Genomic DNA, 15,941 nt, shown 5'->3' on the forward strand with positions numbered 1-15,941 from the left:
AGTTGCAAGGTATCTAATCACAGGGGAGTAAAGGGAAAAAATGGAGAAGCTGGAATTAAGTGGCAATTCAGTTAGAGCTTGAATGTACGGAAAATAGGTAATGAGAGGGAGATAGCCAAGAGCTTCTGGAAGGGAGAGGGAACAGCAGAGCTTAGTTGGCTTCCTGACTCTGGTGTTACTGCAGTTTACCGGAACGGGAGGGAGGAGGCAGTGGGGAGGTCAACACGGCATGCCTGCCCCGTTGGAGCCAATCCAGTGCTCCTGCCAATGCATCTGAACTGCACTTGATCTGCCCCACTTTCTTACCCCTTTCCTTCCCAGTAAGCCACACGATGGTGCCAAGAGGCCGGGTAAGTTCCACTGCCCCTCCCCCCCTCCCCACTTTTGATGACAACACAGTGTATGTCAGCAATGCTGGGGAAATCAGCATCGGTAATGGGATAGGAAACCATTGTCTCCATTCAGGCCCAAATGAGTAGGATTGAACTTCTGTATACATTAAAATTCAACAGCTGGAGCTTTCCCTGTCTAAAACAAGCATCTTTGGGGGATTCCCAGTGGAAGCAGGTGGGAGCCCCTATCTGACCACTTTTTAGAGTTGGGTGTGCCATCTCCTTGGAATGGAGGCAGCAAACCTGACGTGAGCTGGGAAGATAATTTCAAAATACTTGTATCGTTCAGTAAAACTAGCTCAGTTCATAGCTGCCAAGTTTTCCCTTTTCTCACGAGGAAGCCTATTCAGCATAAGGGAAAATCCCTTAAAAAAGGGATAACTTGGCAGCTATGGCTCAGTTACCCATATCTGTGTACTCAGTGTTGTTAGCCCTGTTATTTTGGTTTGCAGGAGCAATATTTGCTCAAGTGCTTTGGACATAACTTAAAACTGTAAACTTGGAACAACTCGCCTTTCCATGCTGAGATGCCAGCCAAAGTCTCTCCAACTTTTCCCTGGGACTTTGGAAGGCAGAGCAGGTGGGGGCTTTCAGGAAATTGGGGGTGGGGGCGTGTTTGACGACGCTCACTGCACTTCCGAATCGGAAGGGTTAAGTTGCCCGTGAAACCCAAGAGGAATGCTAACGGATCAAGAAATGACATGCTGCCTATTGTTTGTTGCTATAGGATCAAAATAACAATTATACATGCCAAATAAATTCTAAACCTGTAAGGTAGGAAAAGAGAGGATGGCGGTAAGTACAGGTGCCAGAAGCATTAAATAACCCTCTCAGACAAGGTGCAGTACTGTTGTCTTGAATTCTGCAAGGTCCCCCCAGTCTGGCATTTTTCCCCCTACACGAGACAATGTGCATTCACTGCAGGAGACTAGGTTAAGCCTGCGTCTCCCAGACCTTCTGGCTCCTTATGCCCAACCCTGACACAGAGGTGCCTTTGTGAGTATAATTACCCTCCCCTTGTAGTAGAAATAGTTTATTTAGATCCCCCCCTACTTTTTCTTTTCTTTTTTTACCTCAGGTAAGGCTGGAATAAGCGAGAATTAGCATGCTAAAGAACCTGCCCCAGCTCTGACTCCTCTGAGTTGATTATCCGAACCTCCTGACAACCCATAGCTCTTTTTCTCTATTGGTTTGTTCTCTTAAGATACGATCCAGTATTAAAGGCCCAAGAGAAAAGATGTGGCAGTGGGGAGTCAAATTAGCCGGCTGGTAAAGGGGTTGGGGGAATGCCTTAATAAATAAACACCCACAAAATGTCATGCCCAGTAGGGCTGTGTCATGGTTGGCAGAATAAACTCAGGCAGACAATCGTCATAATTTAGCTGAGGACTAATATTAAAGCTGACTTTCTACAGCATACACATCACTAAGGTACAATGAGACTGGCGATCCGGAAGCAAGGAAGCAAGTTTCACTGAAAACTATACGAGAACTTGCTTCACAGCAAACTTTTTTCCTGTTTCCTTAGCATTTTCAGGATGCATTGGCTATTCTCCCTTAAAGCCTTCCTAATTGGCATTAGCTGGTTGCAGGTGATTAACTTGCAGTTAAATGAGCCCTGCCTGTAAACATGCTTTTCCCAGACTTTAAAACCGAGTTGGCGAGGGGAAACTTTAGACTGTTGAGATATTGGAAAGGAGCCAAAGGTGGTGGTTAATAAAGTGAATCCGAGTTTTGATCCAGCTTTGTTTACACATAGCTGAACAAAGCTTGACAGATATTTTCTGCCTTGAAAGCTGAAAGCGTATTACCAGAGGGTATATATATATATATATATAAGTATGCTATTTCCATCTTTGGAAAGAGATTACTGTAAAAGTGAGAAGAGAGTGCCGCTTAAATTCCACTAATGATTTTGAATAAAATGAAGTGTATATTTGCCATTTCTTTATCTGAAGTTCTGTTCTGTCATTGGAACATAGCAAAGCGGCTGCCTGATACTGAGTTGGACCATTGCTCCATCTAGGTCTGTATTGTCCACACTGACCGGCAACAGCTCTGCGAGCTTCCAGGCATGTAGAGGAGGTTCTCTATCCTTGAGCTATGGCCTGTTTTGGTGCCTCGGGGAAGATGGCACGGGGTGGTGTTTGCAAACAATATGCACCGATTTTTATATGCAGAAATCTCTTGTCTTAACCAAAATCCTGCCTAAGCATAAAGGGATGCTCTAAAGGCTTAGGCTAGGACAGGCCTGGGGAACATCTGCAGTCCTCCAGATGTTCTTGGGCTACAACTCCCAGCATCCCTGACCACACTCTGAATTAGCTGAGGCTGATGGGAGTTGGGAGTCCAACCACATCTGCAGGATCACGGGCTCCGCAGCCCTGGGGCTAGGGCCCTGCTGGATCCGCATGGAAAGTGTGTTCCAGGAATAGCTTCCTGTGTTCCTTCAATGTTAAACCTGGGTGGAGTTGAGAGGGGGCTCCTGGTTAACCTTAAGGTTGTGATGGGGTGGAGAGAGAAGGGCATGAAGGACTCCGAAAGATCAGTATCCTAATCTTGAAGTGCAATTGAAACAAAATGCATCTGGGTGTCAGCATGGAAAATGAAGTAAGACTTATGAACTCTCCTGTGACAAAAGGCACAATGCATATTTTTTTCCAACCCTTTGGGGAAAATATTTGAGATGAAAGAATACTTGCTCATATCCAGCATTGCCTGACAGAGAGTGCAACAAATCACAAGGTTGCCTGCCAAGTCGGTAGAACCCGGAAGAGTGTTTGTCTCTAGGAATGCGAGTTGCTGCATTTATGAGCCCCTTAGGCACGCTTTACGCCCTTGTAGCAAATGATTGCAGGAGTGCAACCGTAGATGTTTGCTAAAAGAATAAAGGGGTAGGTAGGGAAGATGTATAGGAGTCAGTTTCACAAGTACTGTAGTTATTTGATATTCTGTATACTAATACTAAACTCATTATCCGAGTGTGGATCCTTTATGTAGTAACAAGGGCACCACCCCTGCACAAGAGGAGGGTATAAGCAGACTTAGGGAAGTATGAAGAATATTTAGGTAAAAAATCTTCAGTGGAGGGGGGGATACCACCCCCCCAGCAGCACATTGAAAACTGAGCGTGCTCAGTGGGCACAGAATTTTGTTGGAGGGGTGTGTGGAAAGGAATCGGATATCCTGGAAAAGGACATGGCCAGCTGCGATCCTGAACAGGAGCAATCCATGGGGCAACATTTTGTTCCCACTTTTGCTTTGCATTAATGGATGGGCGCTGCCAACATGAATGAACGAGTGCTGTGTAGAGGCAAAGTTAACAAGCGCTAATAGGCTGTGTCTTGCACTTTGGTTCACATCTGCTCTACCAGGTCAGGCATTGGTTCTCGTTGCTTATGCTGGAATATCTACCAGGGCTGCCATGTTAGAATCTCACCCTATGACCCCCATAGATCACCCGAAGAAAAGCTTGGTTTCTTTGCATTCTGTGTATCCCAAGTGTGTCTGCTTTTCAATTTTCTTTTCTGTTACCCTTTCCCTAGGGGAAAATATAGGTAAAGGTAAGAAGGTTGATATAGGGACGCAGGTGGCGCTGTGGGTTAAGCCACAGAGCCTAGGGCTTGCCAAGTTGCTCGGTCCCTGCTCCTGCCAACCTCCCTTGACCAATAAAGCGAGATGAGTGCCGCAACCCCAGAGTCGTCTGCGACTGGACCTAATGGTCAGGGGTCCCTTTAACTTTACCTTTAAGAAGGTTGACTATCTGTGGCTGAGCTGCATTTATAGCTCAAGGTATAAAACTAAGTCAAAGCCACCACAGAACTCACGCTTTTGAAGGTGTGGGGAACAAGGCTTGTTCTGCTTGCCGGTGATGATCCCGAAGGTCCCACAGCCACTCTGCTGACTATCAGTGGCTCGATTTCAGACTGGGATCTCTCCTGGCCCTCCTTGGAGATGCCAGGGATTAAATCAAAGACTTTCCCCATGCCAAACAGATGCTGTACCACTGAGCATCTTTAGGCTGACCTGTTCAGGGACTCATTGAAGAACTGCCCACAGCTCTTCTCACCTGAGGAAGAACAGGTTATATATTTATATGCAAGCAAGTTGCACTCCTATAAAGTGAAGCATTATCAATGTGGCAACTGACTTTTAAAGTTTGATGCAGGCAGTCAGCATTTCCCCTTGTGCAGTTCTCAAGGCAGTTGTGCACCATTTACACAATGCCACAAGTCTCTGCAAGTCAGGCTGTGCCAGTTCAAGTGGAAGCTGTGTTTCACCTTGCTGTTGTGCAAGACTGGTTTGCTGGCTTGTTGGCTCACACGAACTATTCTGTGCCATTTGCCATACCAATCGCAAGGCAGGTGACAACCGTAAAAGACAATCCAGTAAACATACAAACAAAACAAACAAACAGAAACAAAAACCAACACATTGCAAGAAATAGAATTATTGCAAAATGTGAAGGGCCTGCTATGCAGATTGAGTCTGTCTACACAATCTTGAGAATACAATCTGGGCAAGTGCCAGGGAGCCTCAGCCAGCTGTGGTTGTGTAGCGCCCTGCCTGCTGCCCATTTCCGCTTGTTGCTTTATTGCTCATGCCCTCCAAACAGCAAACTTTGTCACATGAAGGGGACTTAAGCAAAGGCAAGCCGGTACCATTTGTCTTTCTTCCTGTCAGCTATAGGGTGTTGAAACCTGGGTTGAGGTCCTCCAGTATGCTGGTACTCAGGATATCGTTTTTACTGGTACTCGGGATATTGTTTTTATTTTGGTCCTGTATTACAGTCATACCTCTAGTTAAGTTCGCTGCGGGTTGCATACATCACAGGTTACGAACTCGCCGAACCCAGAAGTGCTGGAACAGGTTACTTCCGGGTTCAGCGATTCGCGCATGCGCAGACACGCCGAATGACGTCATGCACAGAAGTGCTGAAACGCGCAGCAAGCATGCGCAGATTCGGCGCTTCCGGCTGAGTACTGCTCTGGATGAGAATGGGGCTCCGGAATGGATCCTGTTCGCATCCAGAGGTACCACTGTATAAGCCAAAGACCATTCATAAAGCATTTCTATTACTTCTCATTTAGCAGAATTTATATACCACTTATTGTAACAAAACCTCTAAGCGGTTTTCAAGCAATACAATATTAAAATTACCAGTAAAAGCATATAATTTAAAACATGTAGAAAAACAACAACCCACAATTAAAACCAGCAGTAAACTAAAACATCAAAATCTGCGTGTCTGGATAGACTTGTCTAAATAAAAATGTTTTAAGCAGGTGCCAGAAAAAGACACAGCAAAGGCACCTTCCTGGTGCCAGTAGGCATTTGTGTCAGCCACATCCTTAAATCTACAGTGCAATAACTTTTCTTGAGACTTCGTACAACACCTGGGATAGCTCAGTCGGTAGAGTGTGTGACTCTTAATCTCAAAGTTGTGGGTTCGAGTCCTACGTTGGGCAAAAGATTCCTGCATTGTAGGGGGTTGGATGACCCTCGTGTTCCCTTCCAACTCTGCAATTCTATGATTCCTTTCCACAAGTGGGTGGCATTTTTACTTTGCCAGCAGAAAACCAGGAGTAGCTGATGCAGTGGTTCAGCGTCACAAAGCCATTGTCCTGACACTGGTAGTGAGTACAGCAGTAGTGAGCTTGGGGTTGCCCATGCACCCCAGCAGGGCCCCTCCTGCACTCCCACCAGTGCACTTGTGCAGACACCACTGCCCCCCCCACCTTGTGTCACCCAGGTAAGCAACAGTGATGCTGGTGTCTTGAAGGTGGCTGCGCTGCACTGGCTGCTCCTGCAAAATAATATAGCCACAGTCTACCCTAAACAAGTGTGCCTAAAAGGCTGGTTGGATTCTGCGGTCTGCAACGTAACTCTGTGCTGGGTTGTGGCCTTTGCTCTTCCTTTTCTAGAGAGTAGGGGAGAGCAAAAGAGTTATCCTGCCTCTCAGAACTCCCGACCCTTCCTCTACCTTGCTGTGGTTCTGGTCCATAATGCAGCTTTTCCTTGTTTGTTCTGTTTTCCTGGTTAAGAGTGGTAGACTCGTAATCTGGGGAACCGGGTTCGTGTCTCTGCTCCTCCACATGCAGCTGCTGGGTGAGCTTGGGCTAGTCACACTTCTCTGAAATCTCTCAGCCCCACTCACCTCACAGAGTGTTTGTTGTGGGGGAGGAAGGGAAAGGAGAATGTTAGCCGCTTTGAGACTCCTTCGGGTCGTGATAAAGCGGGATATCAAATCCAAACTCTTCTTCTTCTTCTTCTTCTTCTAGGGAGCCAAGGCATGTTTTCTCCGCGACATCCCCTTCTCTGCCATTTACTTCCCCTGTTACGCTCACATGAAATCTGCTTTTGCAGGTGAAGATGGGCGGGTGAGCCCTTGGTCGCTGCTTCTAGCTGGAGCAATAGCTGGTAAGTAATGTTTTTTTTCCTTGGGATGTTAATGTACCAGGGGTGGCAAAGCTCTGGTGTAGGGGCCAGGTGTGGCCTGCCTGTCTTCTCCATCTGGCCTGCCAGGGCATTTTTTAGGAAGCCACGTTCAACCATCCTACACCCACGCTCATGCGTGACATCATGCTCAAAGCTCCCAGTTGTCCCAGTAAGGCGTTGCTTCCACCACCCAGCAGTGATAGGAGCACAACTTGTTTCTTCTTCCAATGCATGTATTTGGAAGACCTTTGTGTACATCCCCTATGCTTCAAAACAAAGGGCTTTAAAACAGCCACCCCCTCAAATGTGTGGCCATTTGAAGGAGAAGCACCAGGAGTTGGATTATTTTCAAGCCCTTGGTACACATCCCTGCATGATAATGCTTACAATGGTTCACTTGACTCAGGGCTTCAGAGGAAAGCACCCCCTGCCCTCACCATGATGCCAGGTGATTGGCAGCCCGGTACCCCCACCTGCCTGTCTGCTTTGGCCTGCTGGGGGGCAGGTGGGGGGGAAGAGATAAAGATCTAGCCCTCTGGCCGGAAAAGGCCCCCCACCCCACCCTTTAGTGTCTGGAGATTGCAAGTGGATTGGGCACTTGAATAGTTTAATCTGTATCTAGTTGGGTCAGGAACTGTGACGTGGGCTTTGTTCAGTGGTGGAATTGGCATGGAGGTGGACTGCTCAGTGATCTGGAGGAAGCAACATTTTGATCAAAGAGGTGAATATTTAGGACTAGCACAGGGAGAACTGGTGCCTCTGGATGTTATTGGACTTCTGCTCCCATCAGCCCCAACAAGCATGGCCTGTGGTCATGGATGATGGGAGTTGTAGTCCAACAAACATATGGAGGGCACCCCATTGGCTACCCTTAGGCTATGGTGCTGCCTGGCAGAGGCTCTCCAGGGTTGTAGGCAGAGGCCTAGTCCACCAGCTTCTCCCTGTTCCTTTTGACTGAAGGTGCCAGGGACATTGCAAAGCATGTTCTCTGCTTCAAAGTTGTTATGCCTGGCCCTGCAGGACCAGACTAAATGACAGGAGGTTTAGTGTGCAGAGCTCCCACACGCAATGCTTTCCTTTTCCTAAGGCTCAGATTTCCTTGCACACGTATCCATAGATGACTGTATCCTCCCGTATGTGCTGTGCCTGAAATCTGATAGAGGTTTTTGCAATTCTCTCCAGATTTGGAAAAGAAAAGAAAAAAGAATAACTTGGGAGTTTATAGAATGGATTGGCATCTGGGTTTAAGCCATGTGAAAGGAAGCACGTGCCCACACATGCTGCATAATATAGCTTGTGGAACTCCTTGCCACATGATGATCTAGCAGCAAAAGGCTCATGGGCGTCTTTTTAAAAGCTTGAGATGAATATGTGATGGACTAGGTCTGCAAAGGGACTATTGTGAATGCACAGAGAGATGCAGCCTGGTCTCCTGCTTTATAGGTCATGTCACCTGAATCTTAAGTGCTGGAGCTGGTGTGTTTGCCGGAGTCCTGGCATCATATGCTGCTGGTGACCGACTGCTTGACCTTTGCCAGCCGGTTCCATACAGCTAACTCAAGCATTGCAGCCAATCTGCACTAGGAATGTCTTCTTATGTCAGTCTGTGATAGATTTGAATGTTGAAATGGTAATGCGAAGAGCTCTCTTTCGCAGGCATTTGGGTGGGGGCTGTAAAAGGGGTGGCTTAAAAGTGGCTCATAAAAGAATATTCTTACTTTTGACGTCTCCCATTAGCGTGACTTTTGAATGTCATGTTAATAATATAAGATTCTGAAGGCATGCCTTCTGACAGGAGGAGACCAAGCCACTATGTTAAAAGAGAAGCTGCTGGCTGGCGTAATAAACTTTGTTGACTATTGGAAAGGGTAGAGAGGGGAAAGCTCTCTCTTTAAAAAAAGAAGAAGTAGTTATACATAAAATAAAAAAATCTTTCTCTCCAGTGTGGCTCAAATCAGCATATGTTTAAAGTAGCATATTTGAAATCCTGCATATAAATCTATCTAAAAGGTGAACTTCTGTTATTATGATAGATAATGGAAATGTAATGGCTCTGGGAGAAGCCAGGCCTCTTCTGCGTGGAATGAAAAGGCAAATAGCAAATGCTTTTTTCCCTGTCCTGCTGAGAAGCAGCTAAAGGGGCCCTGTGTAGAGTCACAGTTCAGAAAGCCCAGAAAAAGCAGGCATTGAGCATTTTGCCTTCTGTATTCCAAATGCGAGAGTATCAAAGCTAACTGCTCCCGTTCCTGAAACCACAGGCGTTGACCCCGGCATTCAGCGTTGGGCTCTGCTTCAATCTGTGCCGAATGCTCTGAGCAGAGCTCTAAGCGGTCTCTCTCTCACCTTCTTCTCCCCCTTCCTTACCCAACTTGGCATGTTTTTGCTCTCAACATGTACTGTCTCTATAAAAGAGGTAGGATACAATATCCGGATGCTCTTTGCAGCCAAATGTTCTTTACGACTGATGGCTAGATTATCCACTTCTGCTATTGGTAGCTAAAAGGATCTGAGATGCTGGTTCACTCCCGGCTCTGCCATTTGCGTCTTTGTTGCTTAGTTTGGAGGGTGACAACCGAGAGGTCTGAAGTGCTGGTTCATAGACCTCGAAATCAGCATATGCTGAGACTTTAAATAGCTGCCTTCTACTGAGTCAGGCCATTGAGCCATCTGGTATTGCCTGCATTAACTGGTAGCAGCTTCTCCAGGCAGGGTTTTCTCCCAGCCCTACATATGGAGATGCCCAGGGTTGAACTTCGGGCCTTCTGCATGTCATGCCACTGAGCCTCAACCCTTGCCTATCATCAGCCTTCTGCAGTTGGCTGTTCCACATTTCACATGTCTCTGGTGAACACATTGTGAATGTTCACACTTCAGTGCTACTGCTGTGTTCTTTAAAAGAAAGAAAAGAAAAAGAGTGTCCAGGCTTGAAGTATGCAAACCCGGATGCTTGGTTTTTGGGAAATGCAAGAAAGTCCGTTCCCTGATGACTAAGCGTTCGAGTATATCCAAACCACACTTGGAATCGAATCCTGTGTGGCCGTTCTGGTCGCCACACCTTAAAAAGGATATTGTACAGCTGGAAAAGGTGCAGGGAAAGGACAACCAAAATTACCACAGGGTTCCTGTGAAGAAAGGCTTACAATGTTTAATGATTTTTATTTTTTTATTTTTTTAAAAAAAGCGAATAAAAAGTGGCGGGGAATAATAATAATAATAATGATGATGATGATAATAATAATAATAATAAATTTTTATTTATACCCCACCCTCCCCAGTCAAAACCGGGCTCAGGGCGGCTAACACCAATAAAATTACAATAAGACATAAAAGAAAAGAATTAATTAAAATACAATATTAAAATACAATATTAAATACAATACAATATTAAAAATTAAAATGCAGCCTCATTTTAAGTAGTCCATAAATCAGAGGTATATATAATAAAACATGGGGTGGAGAGTGAGAATTCCCCCTCTGTCTCTTATAAAGCTGGAACCTGGAGTCACCCAGTGAAGCTGAATGGTCAGTGGTATTCAGGGCAGAGATGGTGGGAGAGTCAGGTGCAAAGTTAAATTGTGGAACTCGCTGCCACCATCTTTGGTGACGGACAGCTGCCAACTTGGATGGCTTTAAATGATCATTGTACACATTTTTTGGAGGATCACAGCTGTCATTGGCTACCAGTCATGGCGGTTACCATACTTCCCATACCAAGAGGCAGTATTCTCTTCATACCAGTTGCCTGGGACCACTCTCAGAAAAGTGCTGTCATTCTCACATCCCGCTTGTCTGCATCCCCATAGGCATCAGGCTGGCCACTTTTAGATGCTGCACTAGCCTGTCCTTAGTTCTGACCTTGCAACGTTCTTCCCGTGTTCTTAAATACTTCCTTCCAGCCAAGGCCTACAATCGATTTTAAGAACGAGTCAGAAAGTTAAAATACACCCGATTGCAGTAGTCCAAATACTGTGAAATGATTCTTCTCTTGTGAAAATGCCTTTGGATTGGGTGCATTTCTCTGTTTAGTTGTTCTGTTGTGAAGAGTAAGCTGTGGTAAACGTTGCCCATGTTATCTGTACCAAAGCTCTAGGCACCATTCTAGTCTAATTATATGCATGACCTATAAAGCTCATCATGACTTCTGAGATCAAGCAGGCTGCTCTCTCATTGAAAACTCCAGGCAGCCAACCCCTTTGAGAGCTGGTCCACTGTCTGCATTTAGCTAACCACTGTCTAATGGCAGCAGGTGTTTATTTTGATTTGGGACTTTCAGATTCTCATTTTTTAATTCATTATTATTTTGACAGTTTGTATGCTGTTGGATTACAGTTCTGTCTAAGTGGTGTGTGGGAGACCCTGCACAAATGGACTCAGAATACTGAACACGTGATTTAATCCAGGCCACGAGGAGCCACTAACAGTGACTCCCGAGAAGTCTTTAGTGATTGAGCAAAGGATATAAGGGGTCAGGTGGTAATATAATGAATTACTCCTATGATACATGACTAGGCATAACATCCACAAGAGATGCAGTTATTAAAAACTGCTCAGTTAGTACATTACTTTGTGCTGAATAGTCAGAAGACTATGGATTTAAAGCCGGGTCAATTGAAACCCAACATAATGGAACAAAACAGTTTTTGAGCTCTGTATCCTATCTAGACTTGAAACCTAAGCCAGTGTGTTGAGCCAAGTCATTTCTTAGATTTTCTAATTTTTCCCCCTTCTCTGCCCATTGTTAAGCGATTGCAGACTGCGATAACTGTCTCTTTGAAGTTCAGTTCAGCCACAGAAGTAGCCTGTCTTTATCAGTAGTTGCCAGTATAGGGTTAGAAAATGCACAGTAATGTGGACCCTATCCCTATCTTGTATTTTTTTTTTTACTATATTTCCATTTCAGGTTATCTTCCATTAGCTGATTACTATTCAGGGCAGTGACTTGACTCTCTTATCGTGCAGCATAGGAGGACTAGGGAGAGTGGAAATGAGTGGCAGGTACTAGCGAAAGCAAGGGTGATATTATTGGGCTAAAAAGGAAGTAAAGGATTTTAGGAAGAACTGAAGTTTTATCATAAAAAAAATTCCTTCAGTAGCACCTTAAAGACCAACTAAGTTTTTATTTTGGTATGAGCTTTCGTGTGCATGCACACTTCTTCAGATACTGTATCTGAAGAAGTGTGCATGCACACAAAAGCTCATACCAAAATAAAAACTTAGTTGGTCTTTAAGGTGCTACTGAAGGAATTTTTTTTATTTTACTTCGATCCAGACCAACACGGCTACCTACCTGTAACCTGAAGTTTTATCATTATACTTTATATGGGCAGAAACATAATAATAATCACACTCCCCTGACCCTGGGAGCATTCCAAGACTTTTTGGGAAGAGATTCTTCCCCTGGAAATGGAGACAGGAACTAGGTTTGGTTGTTCGGGACAGAAATAGGTTTCTCACAAGGCCCCCATACTAAGCCTTGGCTAATGTTGGAGGCACAGCCCACAGGCAGTCATCACGGTGCCCTCCATTTGTTTTGTACTGAGGTTTCCATCATCCTCGGCCATTGGCAGAGTGAATGGAGTTAATGGGAAGTTGCAGCCTAAAGTATCTGGAGAATTCAAGGGCTGAGGACTGGCACAACCCCCTCCAAGTCTGTCTAGGGATAGCACTCCCCTGGAATTTCTTGACTGAGTCAAGGCCATTGTCACCTCAGAGGTCCAGGTGTAAAGGAATAGAGCTGTGTGTCATCAGCATATTTCCGACAACGTACCCCCAAACCCCAGATGACCCCACTCAGTGGTTTCATTAAAAGGAATGGGGGATACAATTGAACCCTGAGGAACCCCACATTTAGGCTCCACAAGGCCAAAGAACACCCCCCAAGCACCACCCTCTGGAAACTACCATCCAAGTAGGACTGGAACCCCCGCAAAGCAGTGCCACACACCCCAAACTTGAATGTCACATTTCAGGAGCAAGTGGACAACTGTCCAAAAATTTCCAAACTTCTCTTTGCTTCTTTCTCACCTGTTCACCTCCTTGCCACAAACAGAAGTCTCTTGTACCTAAGTGTTTCTGGTTTGTGTTGTTGTTGTTGTTAGTACAGTAGTACCTCGACTTACGAAGACGATCCGTTCCGCGGCACTCTTCGTAAGTCAAAGTCTTCGGTTGTCGAAGCGCCTGTTCTGCGCATGTGCCGACCGCTTCTGCACAGGCGCAGAACGCGCGTGGGGGGGAAAGACTTCCGGGTTTGTCGACTTCGGAAGTCGAAAGCTTCGGAAGTCGAGTCGTTTGGATGTCGAGGTACCAGTGTATTAATTCAATTGATATCCTGCCCTTCTTCCCAGAGGTGCCCAGGGTGGCATGGGTTTTTACTCAACTGTACAATGCCTGCTTTGCAACCTACGTTAGACTATTTAACTCAGCCGAGGGTGCCTGGACCTTTGCAATTAAAATACGTTTCTGAAGAATCCTGGCTTGCCGTTTTCAAAGCCTTGCAGATAGTTGCATTCCAAAAATCTGCATAAGATGGAAACTATTTGGAAATTGTACCACAAAGCTCAGGGCTAGTTCACACTTGCTGATGTCCCCAAGGCGGAGAACCTTGGAAGCATGTAAGACTACTGGCTGGTTTGTGGCCAGACCAAGCTCACATGGCGGCATCCATCGTTCCTGTGAAATACCACCTCCACAGCGGGGACGATGGGGCTTCTGCCTGCATGGCTGCTGTGTCTGCAAGAGTCAGCTAATTTTTAAAGAGTGAAAGTCCAGCTTCTGTGTCTCATAAGCAGGAGGTGAAATGAATGACTTGTGGACTAGCTGAAGGGAAGCGCTGACCATGTTAAGAGAAAGCCACCTTCTGCCAAATGTTCAAATGTGAAAGTTCGCACAGTGTGTTTCCCTTTCTTTTTTAATGGGTTTTGAGAGGGGAGCAGCAGTCCTTATTTTGGTGATAAACACACACTTTTACATCTCTTTCAAAGGAGTCTACTAAAAAAAAAAGTGAGATGACGTTCTGGAGCCAGACCACATTGGTTTGGACAAAAACTGTTACAGAATTATTAAGCTTTAGAGGGAAGAAGAAGATGAAAAAAAAGCAAAAGCAAAGGAGATTTATGCATCTACATCTGACCAAGCTGGTTTGGAACTGGTGCAAAATGGAAAAGTAATAAAATAAGAAGAGACACTGTTTTTGAATACAGTCTTGCTTTATTTTTGTCCCCCCCCCCTTGCTTTTCTTTAAATCTAAATACGGATTATTTCATTAGACTGAGTTTGAAAAACTGCTGGTTCAAGGCCTAAAATCATTCGAGGTACCCCTTTTGACTATGTGGAGAGAGCATGTTTCAGGATTGTGGCCCCTTCTCTGCTGATAATTTGGTATTTGCTGCTTTCTCTTGTTTATCTGCCAGCATAAATCTTCCAACAAGGCTTTGCTGAAGAAATTGGACGCATAAAAATGTGCATATGCCCAAAGGAAAACATGGAACATTATTGAGTTGGGGTTTGGGATTTTCATTTTATTTTGGTGCATTGTGCACAACTTGTACCTGACTGCCTGTTTTGAGTTTAACGAGACTTCTCACAGGATGTAGCCCTGAGGTCAAAAAAGTGCAGAGATTTCCAGTCTTCTGTATAGAGGGGCAAATGCTGGAAACTACAAAGGAGCTGGCTTTTACCTCCCCAAAGTGAACTCAAGACACTCTGCAAGCTTCGGACATTTTATTGAAGACTTCTGTTTGCCTCTCAACTTAAAAAGAAAAATAAAGTGTCTATGACAGATGGCCATCCAACCTCTGCTTAAAAATCTACAAGGAAGGAGAGTCCACAGCTTCCTGAGGGAGACTGCTCCACTGTCGAACAGCTCTTAGTGTCACAAAGTTTTTCTGCATGTCTAGTCGGAATCTCCTTTCTTGTAACTTGAAGCCATTGGTTCAGACCCTCTCCTCCAGAGCAGGAGAAAAGAAGCTTGCTGCATCTTCCATGTGACAGCCCTTGAGATATTTGAAGATGGCTACCATATCTCCTTTCAATCTCCTCTTTTCCAGGCTCAATATACCTGGCTCCTTCAACCGTTCCTCATAAGGCTTGGTATGCAGACCCTTGATCATCCTAGTTGCCCTCCTCTGCACACATTCCAGCTTGTTAACATCCTTAAATTGTGGTGCCCAGAATTGGACACAGTTTTCCAGATGTGGTCTGGCAAAGGCAGAATAGGTAAAGGGACCCCTGACGGTTAAGTCCAGTCGTGACCGACTCTGGGGTTGCGGCGCTCATCTCGCTTTACTGGCCGAGGGAGGCAACGTTTGTCTGCAGAAAGTTTTTCCGGGTCATGTGGCCAGCATGACTAAGCTGCTTCTGGCGAACCAGAGCAGCACAAGGAAACGCCGTTTACCTTCCCGCTGTAGCGGTACCTATATCTCTACTTGCACTTTGACATGCTTTCAAACTGCTAGGTTGGCAGGAGCAGGGACCAAGCAACGGGAGCTCACCTTGTCGCGGGGATTCGAATCGCCGAACTTCCGATCGGCAAGTCCAGTTGTCAGTGGTTTAGATCACAGCGCCCCCCACGCCCCCAAAGAGATAAGAGTAAGAGTACAGTCATACCTCGGTTTAAATACGCTTCGGTTTGAGTACTTTCAGTTTAAGTACTCCGCGGACCTCCACTTTCCATTACTTTCCATTACTTTCTCTTTTTTTAATAACATTTTATTAAATTTTCCATTTAATATGCATTTAAACATCCAATCAAATTTACAAATGACAAATAACATATACTCTATTGTGACTTCCCTCCTTCCCCTCATAAGGTTTTCTAACCAAAACTTATCTCGCAGTTTCTTTATTTCTTCCCCTTAAGCTCAATTCGCAGGATTTACTTCAACCCTGCAAGAGTTTTTAAACTTCTACAGTTCTTTTCCATGTAGTCCACATATTTACTCCAGTCTTTTAGGAACCTTGCTTCCCCCTGGTTCCGGATCCCACTTGTAAGTCTTGCTAATTCAGCATAGTCCATCATTTTTATCTGCCATTCTCCTATTGTCGGTAAGTCCTGTGTCTTCCATTTTTGGGCTAATAAAGTCCTGGCCGCTGTTGTTGCATATAAAAATAGTA

At 45.2% G+C, this 15,941-nt stretch overlaps 1 protein-coding gene across 1 annotated transcript in view; it reads left to right on the forward strand.

Moving 5' to 3' along the window:
- SLC25A13 (solute carrier family 25 member 13) overlaps window positions 1–15,941 on the forward strand; it is a 110,496-nt gene that overhangs the window by 89,450 nt on the left and 5,105 nt on the right. Inside the window, exon 15 of the mRNA XM_035129397.3 lies at window positions 6,674–6,812. Coding sequence (XP_034985288.2) covers window positions 6,674–6,812 — 139 coding nt within the window. The remainder of the gene's footprint in view (window positions 1–6,673; window positions 6,813–15,941) is intronic.

The sequence above is a fragment of the Zootoca vivipara genome, chromosome 11 (genome assembly GCF_965207765.1).
Source record: "Zootoca vivipara chromosome 11, rZooViv2.hap1.1, whole genome shotgun sequence".
NCBI classification, from domain to species: domain Eukaryota; kingdom Metazoa; phylum Chordata; class Lepidosauria; order Squamata; family Lacertidae; genus Zootoca; species Zootoca vivipara.